Source organism: Aedes aegypti, chromosome 2, assembly GCF_002204515.2.
Source record: "Aedes aegypti strain LVP_AGWG chromosome 2, AaegL5.0 Primary Assembly, whole genome shotgun sequence".
In the NCBI taxonomy this organism is placed as follows: Eukaryota; Metazoa; Arthropoda; class Insecta; order Diptera; family Culicidae; genus Aedes; species Aedes aegypti.
In genome coordinates, this window is record NC_035108.1 from 160,591,569 (window position 1) to 160,603,387 (window position 11,819).

At 37.0% G+C, this 11,819-nt stretch overlaps 1 protein-coding gene across 4 annotated transcripts in view; it reads right to left on the minus strand.

The window, feature by feature from the left end:
* Positions 1 to 2,698: 2,698 nt before the first annotated feature.
* LOC5571407 (ras guanine nucleotide exchange factor P) overlaps positions 2,699 to 11,819 on the minus strand; it is a 28,586-nt gene continuing 19,465 nt past the window's right edge. For 3 of the 4 annotated variants that reach the window (XM_021842974.1, XM_021842975.1, XM_001653609.2), the window contains 7 exons: positions 10,126 to 10,412; positions 9,729 to 10,060; positions 9,312 to 9,437; positions 9,128 to 9,243; positions 9,006 to 9,050; positions 8,541 to 8,888; positions 2,699 to 3,997 (listed from right to left, as the gene is read on the minus strand). In XM_021842974.1, coding sequence (XP_021698666.1) covers positions 3,882 to 3,997; positions 8,541 to 8,888; positions 9,006 to 9,050; positions 9,128 to 9,243; positions 9,312 to 9,437; positions 9,729 to 10,060; positions 10,126 to 10,412 — 1,370 coding nt within the window. In that variant the 3' untranslated portion in view covers positions 2,699 to 3,881. The remainder of the gene's footprint in view (positions 3,998 to 8,540; positions 8,889 to 9,005; positions 9,051 to 9,127; positions 9,244 to 9,311; positions 9,438 to 9,728; positions 10,061 to 10,125; positions 10,413 to 11,819) is intronic. The other variant, XM_001653610.2, reaches the window with a different exon arrangement.

Genomic DNA, 11,819 nt, shown 5'->3' on the forward strand with positions numbered 1-11,819 from the left:
GAGGGGGGGAGTAAGCTTAAACGTTACGACTCATACAAAATTATGAAATTTTTCATACAAAAAGCGTTACGGAGGGGGTAGGGGGTCAAAAATTTCCAATTTTAGCGTTACGTAATAAATGGATGCTGCCTTTCCTGGTTTCCTATTAGGTTTCGTTTTGTTTTCTTGCTTCCTGTTTAGTCTCTTTTCAGCTTCTTTTTGATTCCTTTTAGGTCTCTTTTTTCAGACAACAGGTCTTCAATATCTTATTTTTAAGGTGCTCAGTCCCAGCCCTGTAAAGACAGGAAGATTTCTTAGTTTTGTGGTAACGACCCTTTGCGTTTGAGCCCCTAAAATAAGGTAACTTTTAATTTTCAGTTTTTCTTAGCTTCACTATGTACAAAATATTGCCAACGTTTGTCCTACCGATAGTTTCAAACGTGGACGAACGAATGATTCGATGTGTAATGATAACCTGTTCTCTAGAAAATTTAGGGAATCCTATACTGAAATGCTGGAGGAAAGAATCGCTACAGCGAAAGACATCATCATCTCGTCATCCTCGATATTTCCTGACTTCAATAGTTTCTGGGAGAACTCCTGGCTATTTTAACCGACCTAGTGGGGAATGGATTCGGCATACTCTGGATCCCAGAGTCTGGAACTATGTCGCCAGTTGTTTGAATGACGTTTCGTATTTCCCCAGAATTAACAGACTGGCCACTAAATTTCCATTTTGAAATTCCCGCTTTTTTCAGTTCAGTTTTCAAAGTTTTCTCCGTTCTCAACTGTAATTATACGGATACGGATCCTATTCTTGGCACATTTGATTCTCTCCGGCAGTGGATTTGTTTAACTATTTACCATATTTAGCAACAATATATCTACTCTGATCTTGGTTCTCTACGGAGCTTCGACAAGTGCTCCGCGGCGCTAGCCCAAGTAATCAAAAGTTCGTCTTCCCACGACAAACAACACTTTCATGATCAAAAACGTTTAGAAAAAGTTCCAGACGGAACTACATAAAGGCTACATGAAGTACTGCATCTTAAGCAGCTGTCAAGCTTAATAAGAGTTTCACTGCGACCTTTTTCGAAACTTCGGGGCAAAGTTCCTAAAAACGAAAACTCACTTATTATCTGATACCTATAAATTGACGCTTATATTGAGCTGTTCGGTAATCCAATCCGCATGGTTATTAAATTAATAAACTCATTACGCTTGGTAAAGATGGACAAATTATGGGTGAAATTATCAAAAAAAAAATCCACGTGCTCGGCTGGGATTTGAAACCAGGATTCTTGTATGCTCAATATAAGCGTCAATTTATATTAGAGTGTTACTGCCTCTCTGTAGTAGTCATGCCGTCACTTGCGTGAGAACGACACGTTGATAGCCGTCCCACATCTTTACTCTTCCACAATACAGTTGTTGTGGAAGCGATGTACTGCCCATAACTGCAAAACAGTAACATTCGACATTTTTGACGATTTCGAGTTAATACCGTGGAACATCATCAAATCATCAATACTTTCGACTAATTTAATAAAATCTGTGAGATTGTTCTAGAAAATTCGGAAAAAATACCAAGTTGTTTTGTCACATTGCTTAATATAACCGCATAACAGTCACATTGAGATTATACATGGGCCTCGTAATGTTGTGACAAAGAAATTTCTATCAGAATTCTTTTCTGACTATTCACCCAATATGTGAGCATTGTTGAATTCTTGGTAATTTTTTGAAATTTTGGGGCCTTCCTATACTGACGAGAAATTCATACTTGGTACTCCATTTACTCAGTGCCTACTTTTGTCGAATGTTACAAATATGCAGTTATGGGCAGTGTAGGTACGATAGGCAAACAGTTTCAACACTAAATAAATCGCACTCGCACTTTCCGCGTGTGTAGTAAAATGAGATGGATGGATATGGGTTATGAAAGGGGTCCGCGTGGTCTGTAGGGATTTGAATTCTAAACTTGTAACCAACTCAGTTATTGGGTTACCAAGTGGCTCGGTAGCTTAGTTGGTAAAGCGCTCGTCTAGCATACAAGAGTCCTGGATTCAAATCCCAGCCGAGCACGTGGATTTTTTCATAATTTCACCCATAATTTGTCCATCTTTACCACGCGTAATGAGTTAATTAATCTGATACCTATTTGAAACAGTTTGTAAGCTACAAACTGACAAAAGGATAATTTCTATCTACTTTTAATATTATGTTGTGATAATCAAATAATATAAAAAAAACTTTCTCACTCGTCCGGGATTTGAACCAGCACTATGCTCGTGATGTGTACCATAGGCGAGTTTTTTATAATGTGTGTGATCTATGCATAATGCGACCAGTCGGTAACCTGATCCATCTGGGCCTCAGAGATTTGGAGTTTCGCAATAAAATATTAAAGGTTGGAAAAATGTCGGATAATTTTCGGGAATGTTTTTAACCAAACACATAGTTTTTTAAATTTTTCGTGAGGGGTTTCATTTTAATTTTTGATTATTTCTATAGAATAGTTTTTTACATTTATTTATAAAATGTACTTATTTATGAGAGTTTTATCATTTTCAACTAATGATACCAAAATTCACTGTTTTCTATTCCTGTTCCAAGTTTGACTGAACATAATTTGATAAATAAGTATAAAAAATCAGACACAGGGGCATTCGTGCACATTTCAACGAGAGGAAAATAAACCGCACAAGGAAACGCAATGTAAGAGTACCACTTTGTTGTTACTTTATTAACTTCCGATACAAGGGCCTAAAATATCGTGTGGATCCGTTGCCAAGCTTTGCTAGTTAATAATGCAGAAAGAAGAGATACAAAACGAATTCATTATCCTTCACAAATGATTCAACAACTAAAAACAAAAAAAGACCTGATTTAATATGACTACTATCGCTCTCCGTACGACGTATTCCTTTCTTCGTAATGACTACATGCGCTTTGAATTACCATTAAAGAAACAATTTACCAGGTTCACAAATTAATAATTATCGACGTACGTAAAACACTAACACAGGTAGTGGCGGAAGATTTCCAGGACAGTCAACTTCCTGCAATCGTCCACATGTGACTGCTCTTTCGAAAAAATGAGCCCTCAGAGCACAGAGATTGGAACGCATCGACTTTTGGCTGCATCATTTTGCTTGATTATTGCATAATTGATTTGTGGCTGTTTCTAAACTGTTATTTGTTGTATTTTTTGCAAATAACTTTATTCTTTGATGTGATTCATCGATTATGTTGGCAAATCAGAAAATAATGAGACGGAAATGTACAAGTGAGCAAATTAAAATAATAATACGGTATCTATGTAAAATTGCAAAGTGGTTGGCATTTAAAATATACGATTCTCTCGGACTGCTGAAATCACGCGTTCGGTCTCTCTGTTTTCGCTACTCTGTCTTATAAACTAGTAGTAATAATTACGATTAATAGTAGTTTCTTTTCTGATCCACCGTAATAATAATCCTTTCTGCATTATTATGTGTACGCCCTATGTTTTTAAAGTAAGTGTATATAGTCCATTTATATACAAGTTTGTGTGTTGTGTGATTCTTGCTAGCAGAATTGTGTGTATGTAGATTTCTGTTTGCATTCTCCTTTGCGTACGTAGATTTACCTCATATTATCACCTAGCTCAATTTGTTCTTACGAAATTACAGTAAAATTCTCTGTTTTCAGGGATTTCGCTTTTCTACGTTGTATTATATAGAAAAAATAACAAATCTTGCTCTGCTTATACGATTATGTACTAACGGGGAAGGGACTTCGGGAGGAAATAGGGTTTGATGATGATATTCTCGACTTTGGATGAAACAGACGAAGGGAAATGAAGGCGAGATATGGGAAAGTATGGAAGGAAAGGAGCTAAAATGATAGTGCTGTCGCCTTTAGTTCCCGAGAACGTGCACGTCGTCCTGCTCTTTTTCTCGCTGGCGGACGGCCACTGCGGTTTCTACTAGAAGATAAAGACATTTGAACTGATCCTTGTCGTCGCGGATAACACCTAGAAAAGAAAAGCAATCAAACCATTAGAGTTAATAAAGCAAATTATGAATAACAACATTTTTGAGAGTGTTTATAAATTTATTTGAGTTACAGTCATCCCACAGTTATGGATAAAAATGGTCACATTTTAGAAGAAAATATAATTACAAACTTAAGATATGATTGAATGGGTTCCAATAGCTGTAGTTGTTAGAGAGCGCCTATCCAGTAAGTCCATGTTGAGGGCTGCATTTACACAATAGCGATAGGCGATTTCTAGGGCGCACACGAAATGTTTGCAGAAAAATCTGAAAACTATTCAAAATCAATGAAACAGTCATTGATGTCATCGCGAAAAAGTTTGGGTAATATAAGATTACGATTCTAATGACACCTTGTTTTAAAATTTTGGTCGATCCAATGCTGAGGAAATTAGCTATGTTTTGTTCAGTGTGTTTTTTAAAAAATGTCTCAACTTTACTACAAAATTTGAAAAATGTTATTGGAAAAATGCATACGAAGTAAGAATAACTTTTTCCTTTTCGAATGCGGCTTAAAGAGTTTCAATTGGACGTGTAATCCCAGAGACATGGACTGAACACTTTTGTATGTTTTTAGGGGGTGAACCCAAAGTTATGCACGGGAGTGTATGTAGCTTAAATTTAAAAAGTTATTTATCAGTGCGCCGACATTTTAATTGTTGAACTGTTCAAAGATGATTTTTAGTAAATTGCATAAAATGAAAGAATACATACGCGTATCTCAATCAAACTGAAATAGGGGCTTATGCCGACACTTATAGTGACAAACTATCCATAGTTTTTTAACGATTATATAATAATCGATTAATAATTTAAAGCCATGCAGATACTCAATGGTAAACTACAAATTGAAAAAAAAAGAAAATTAAGCTCTCTTACTGGGACACACTCACCAGCTTCAGCATTTTACATTCAATTCAGCTGTTCAAATAACATCTTCTGATTACGTTCCAATTGGGCACTTGATTAATACTCTAGTTTGGCTGTCCTCTTAAAGTGTACCGCTTATATATCATTTTCTCTAAAACATTAAATACACTAAAACGAAGCGAAGTAAACTTTAACCGTCGCAGAATATAATTTCAATAAAAACAACTTTGGTACACAAGACACAACTAAAATTATTTAAGTGAATGCTACTGACTGCCTTTTGCTCCTATCCGCAACATGGTGCCCTGTTAGGTCTCGATTGTGCTTTAAACCATCCTTAAGTTCTCACCAGCTTGAAATTGTATGTTCCTGGAGTATAAATGATTTCAATGAATGATAACCGTATCATGCAGTAGTTTGAATAGGATCACTAAATCAGAACACCCAAAAAACAATCTGATTGTAAAAAAATGTTTGCCATTCTTTTGAAGTCCATGCAATCTCTAATCAACACTACAGAATACAGCGTTCAAATATCTAAAATCATCGCTCGCTTGAAAATATAATTCCAAGCCCAGGGAACAAAGGAGCAGTTTTTCAGAGTATGATTAAATTACACACATGTGTTGGTCGATTAAAGTCGAATTTGTCATCAACTCAATTTTGTGCATCGGACCGTGTTTAAAGCAACAGTGATTCCCGTAACGCGAGTAAATCACCTCTTCGAGGTGCGTTACATAGTAAGATCTACCATATTGTACTATTGTTGTATCTACTCTTGTTACGGTCGCAAGAGTATAAGAGAGTAACAGACCTCCTACCTTCTTAAATAAGCTTCTTGTTTCAAGGAATCTAAATGTTTAATGCAATGAAATCTGTTCACAGTAACAAAAAAACGACTTTGAACTTTATAAGTTAAAGCAGTGGCGATTCCCTAGCCTCAAATCTACCTGTTCCACGATTACAAATTATGGATTTTCAGCAACAAATTAGCATCTAACAAATAGAGCTTTGTTAGAAAGGAAGATTACAACCATTTACTTTGTGTTTTATAAACTAAATTTGTCGAATTATCTGTTTTTAGATTTTAGAATTACACTGCCCATAAAAGCTTAACTGTCCCATATTGATTTTCGAACCAACACTTTTTTTTCATCGCAACATTCATGGTTGAATATGCACTTTACTAGGCATATGAAAATTTATACACTTTGTTTGGAAATGTTGTGGAAAAATATGAAGTTGGTGCAGTCCCATATTGAAAAATAAAGCCAAATCCCAAATTTTCAAGAACACGAATCTAGAGAACCAGACAGCGGTTTGAGCTGAAAACTTAATCGATTGGGCACATGCTGGTGGTGACCAATCGATTAAGTTTTCAGCTTGAACGGCAGTTTACTTCTCTAGATTTATGCTCTTGAAAATTTGAGGTTTGGCTTCAATGCAAACATTGAATGGTTCTCTAATTCGATATCGATATACTGACTGTATTTTTTTTTTAACTTGTTCGATGTTTGGAAAGTTGGAATGATTCTTTTATTTGGAAATGGTTTTGAAGCTATTGATCCTTTTAGTGGTAATCCTATGAAGCGGTAAACAATAATAATATTTTGTCATTTCTAAGTTCTTTTTGAGAAACTTCGCGGCCTCGCCGGGCACTAAGCGCATTGTGTTATAGAGTGTGCGTTAGATTTCCGCTCCATACTCGAACACTTTTCTTCAGTATTTTTTCGACCATGCCACTGGATGTTGCATGCAAATACGTTCTTTAGTATAGTGTTTTATTTACAGGGCAAATTGGCCATTTCCTCTATTAAAACTAAAAGCTTGTTAAAATTATCCTTCTATAATAGGTTATTTACAAAGTTTCTCTGCATAGTTTATAGGATTCGTAAACTGCAAAAATGTATAGGTTACACGCAGCGAACTGGACTATCGAAATTCATACGTTTTGCCTTATGAAAGATGGAACGGTTATCGCAATACGAACGCTTTATGTATCGTTTTAGCATCGCTCAACACCAAGGCGTCGATAGGCGCGGGGTGTACGACCTAGCCTATCGATCGCAAGGTCTTTGGTTAAATTCCAGGTTGCCGCGAAAACTATTTTTGTTTTCAAATTTCGGTTTCATAAGGTAAATTTATGAATTTCAACCCGATTTCTTGTGGCGAATTTTCATAAGGGGTTCCTATGTTTATCGATAGTCCATTTGCCTGAGTGTATGATCCTGTTGCATATAAGTATAAAGATCATTTCAAGACAATTTCACGATGTATTAATAGTTCCCAATGAGGATAAATAACAATAAAGGATTAAGGCTAAGTAGCCCGTCATTCGTGTTGGCAACAATGATTACTTTTCAGCTTGCATTTCAAAGTGACAAAACTCAGTGTTGATAGTTTATACTGACTAGAAAAAGTATCACTGTACGCGCTAACATGCATAAAGTATGCTGATACTTTTTCAGCTGAATCAGTGCAAAACCAACTGATTTTCTTTGATTCGAAATTGTGAGATGAATTAGCAACAATCATCAACGAAGCGTACAAATTTCAATGACGACCTACTTCGCCTTAAGCAGGTAAAATAAAACGGTTTGCGTTTCCAGGAGTTCCAAGTTCATAACTTATGAAATTGAATGAAAGCATCAAAGTTATTGACCAAAAGGATTATGTTTTGTCGTTAGGAAAATACGGTTTTATTTACGAAACTCAAATTCCTTAACACCTTATTTTGCATATACGTCAAAATTACACATTTTTATGATTATTACAGAGATCTGTCATAGGATCCTCATAATTGTTTTTGGCATTTGATATACACGACGAGAGAATGGTAAGGCTGGCTGTCCTCTATTCAATTATTGACATACTAGAAGTTGCTCGAAATTAGAGTTGAAATTGTTTTTCATTCCTTAACACCCCATTTTACGGTAATATTTAAGTTCATTTATCGAAGATTTCAATTTTTTTTTCTTAGTGATTCGATTATCCGGAGGATTTGATTATCCGGAGTGAAAAAAATGATACTCCGGATAATCGAGTCCGACCTGTAAATGGTGACAAACCGTTTCCTCCAAAAGGTATAAATAGCGGTATCTTTTTCGTAAGAGACTATGCAAAATGGTAAAGAATGATAATTGTAAAAAAAACGACTAGGTACTTCATCATTTCTCAATAGTATTAGAATAGAACGACATGCACAGTGTCGAATTGAGATTGAAGACAAAGTAATGTCGTTTTCGTTTTTAGGAACTGGGACGGTGATCAACACATAAACAAATCAACGTCAAGCAAATCGTAGTTCGGTCGAACCTGAATCGGATTGGGGTTGAAACGGTGATTCAGAACGGGTTGTGGAAGCTCCAGCCTAGGTTCCAAAACGAATTCGACATAAGATAAGGTGCGATGTGAACTTTTGTAGTATCGTCGACGTTTTGCATATACCTAGGTATGCTAGAATTCATCGAAAGTGATTCCAATCCCAGAAACAAATTTATTCTACAAAAATTTCGTATAGACCTTGGTTAATTAGTTTTTTTTTAGCATTAATGAATAGAGGCAGTTTTTATCAGAGATCCATATTTGTAGGATTTCCATATCTGTGGGGTGACTACACTAGGATAAAGTGTAAGATTTTCTGAGACTCACCTTTTACTTTCACTGCTGTCGTTGTGTGCTGAGAGTTGGCTTGTGTGGTGTTGTTATTGCTGCTACTGTTATTGTTGTTATTATTGTTGTTGTTCGAGTTAACTGCCGTTACCACAGCGTTTCCCGTCGTCGATGTCGTGATAGGAGTTATCGTTTTGGCGTTTGTTTCCACCACAGGGGTTGTGATTAGTTTCTTCACCGTCGTGGTTTTACTGACTTGTAGCGCTTGCTGACTTGTAACAATTGTGCCGCCACCCATCGATTTCACCGTTCCCACTATTGGACTGCTAACGTTGGCGGCACTAGGCGAAGAGGACACCACATGGACCCGGGACAATCCAACGGGAACTGCAAGAAGAGGAAATGCATGGTGTTTAGTCGAATATCGTTTGATAGTCTTGAACAAGAACAAAACAGTGAACATGCCGTTTCAGAAAAATGAAAAAAAGATTAAATGAGTAGTACCTGGATTGGTAACGATATGCGTTGCCGTTGTCGTGGTTGCTCGCACTATTGTTATTCAAACATAAGAAAAGGAAACACTAATCAAGAACACATTCATCTTTCAGTGCAAAATCACTACATACCAGATATGTTGGCGGTGCTGAGCGTTTGTGGCAATTGTGGCAGATGGGTGACATTGGTTTGTGTTGCCGCATAGTACTCAGGACTATCCGATGCAATTACTTCCTCCTCTGTGATTCTGTAAGAATAATTTACGAGAAAGATAATTTTGAATGCCGGATGTTTTGCCTAGATTTCGAAGCTTACTCTTCGGGTATTTCCTCGTCTTTGTCGTGGGCGTATCGAATAATACCATCCCATTCCGTTTGCTCCGTTTGAAGTTCTTCTTCCTCTTCCTCTGGATATTCGTATTCGATATTGCTCTCGTCAGATCTAAGAAATAATAAATTTAACAATAAAAATATCCTGAATCAGAAACTATTTATGCGGAATTATTATCTGTAACCTGAGGATATTCTTCTGACGTTTGATAAAGGCTTGAATTTTCTTGCGTTTTGAATATTTTCTTTTCTTGGGAACATGGTTGAAGATGGGTTTTTGGGTGCGATAGGAATGAATGTTATAGGAGTAGCTTCAAAGGTGAATAAGGTTAAAATCAGGATGAGAATTTGATCTTTTCTGACAAGGCGAATGTTAGTGGAAAAATATAAGTACTGTACTAACCGGTATATGATGTGATCTTCGAAATCGATGTCCTCCTCAACTTTTACTAAACCGGATGGCGTCTGTACGTACTGCTGACCAATGCTGGAAGTAATGATATTTGGAACTCCTTCTTCAATGACCTCTTCCTCTTCGATAATCTCCTCCGTGGCCCCAACAATGACTTCTGACGCAGGACTCATGGTAATCGGATTGGGAACTTGCATGTTCGCTAACTGGCTGTTCAATTTTTTACCTCGTCGAGAAATGGTGTAATGTAAAGGATCGTGACCTTCTCTCCTGATCATTTCTGGAAGAATCCGACGACGTGCATTGATGAACCAGTTGCAGACCTGCATAAAAGATCATTTGATATAACTTCTTTTGTTATCGCATGAATGAATGATATGAATTATACCTGTAAAACCGTCAAATTGGCTTCCTGCGAAAGTGTCACTTTCTCGGCATCGCTGGGATACGCATTGTACCTGTGTTCGTAAAGCCACCGTTTCAAGATCTTAACTGAATGCTTTGGAAGATTTCCACGACGTTTGCGAATCGCTGACTGATTATTGGGACTGATGCCCTCCATGTCCATATGATCCTCATGCTCTGTGCTGAAGTTATGCTCGCCCATGGTATGCTCTTGGTCAGAGCCCTCGGTATCCTCGGCGCTGGATGCCGGCTGGAAGTTGAGCTCTTGTGCTGAAAATTTAAAAGGAAAAAAGGTTTAATACTCTATTGAAAACTAGTTTCTTGTGTATACATGGCTAGTAGCCTTAAAAAAGGAACCAAGACAATTAAAAAAATGCAAACCAAACCAAGAAATACGTTTTTTCATAAGAGTATTAGATAATCCCACAATGCATTTTTTTCCGGGATCTCCAAAAAATGACCACGTGGTTAATGGACAGCCCCTTTTAGAGGCCATTTTGGTAGAAAAAAAAGATTTAAGAGACCATCTCTTAAAAATAGAGGCTTGCATTCACCCTTTCTTTCCCACAGCTTTGTTCGACAATTTAACTGCCAAAATAGCGTTTTTTTAAAAAGTATTTAATCAAAAGTTGTATTTTTTTTTAAGGCACTCCGTGCTCGTGGCCACTACTGTGCCGGACTCAGTTGATCTTGTAGCTTCTTTACCGATACAGATCTATTTTCAATTTATCTATATTTACATCTAGTTTCACTCTCTCCTACTCTTTTGCTCTCACACCGAGCAGGTAGGAGAGAGCTCTGCTATTAGTGAGGCTAGCTGCCTGCGAAGAGGGTCAGTTTGTCTCAGTCACCATCTGATACTGACGGAGGATGGATGTGCTCCCTAAAGCACGGTCCTTCGTGAGGCGTCTTCTGGTGGCTGGACGGGTTTTTTTGTGGAGGGGCTGGGAATCGAACCCATGACCTTCCGCTTATGAAGCGAAAGCGTAACCTCAAGGCTACATACCCCCCTTCAAAAGTTGTTTCAAATAAGTTAAATTATTCAAAAGCACTATAAAATTTTCAATTGTTTTCCAATAGTTCGTTGATTTGTTTTAATAGTTTGACCCTTAGGTCATTTATTTCGATGTTTGGTTAGACAAATGCGCGCATAATTTTATATCAATCATTATTTAGCTAATCGTACTAATTCCGTTTAGCTAGCGTTTGTTGAAAATCGGTGGATCACCTGTGCTACCAAGGGGAAAGAGAGGGTTAAAAAAGTGACCAAATTTCTATAGGAAGTCCTATGTATAAATCAATAGGCATATTAAAGTAAGCACTAAAAGTAAATAATGGAGAACTAGTATGTTTTCTTCGATCGCTTTTTACTGTACATTATGAGTTTTCGAAAACTCATTGGGCTTACAATTTTGCATTAATATTCTTTACATAAAAACGAATCTTACTACTAAAAAAATATAAACGATTTGGCGGTTAGAAACTCATGAAAGACGAAGAGAACAAAACAACATTGATGATATTGCTGTTACTTTTATAGGTCTATTCACATGACGCTTCAAATCAGCTGATCCGGAAGCTCTTTGACAGTTCTTCTATGAAAGTGACAGGCCCGTGTGACCACCGGTCCTCCACCGATGTAAACAAATGCATAGACTGACCTGTCACATGAAAAGG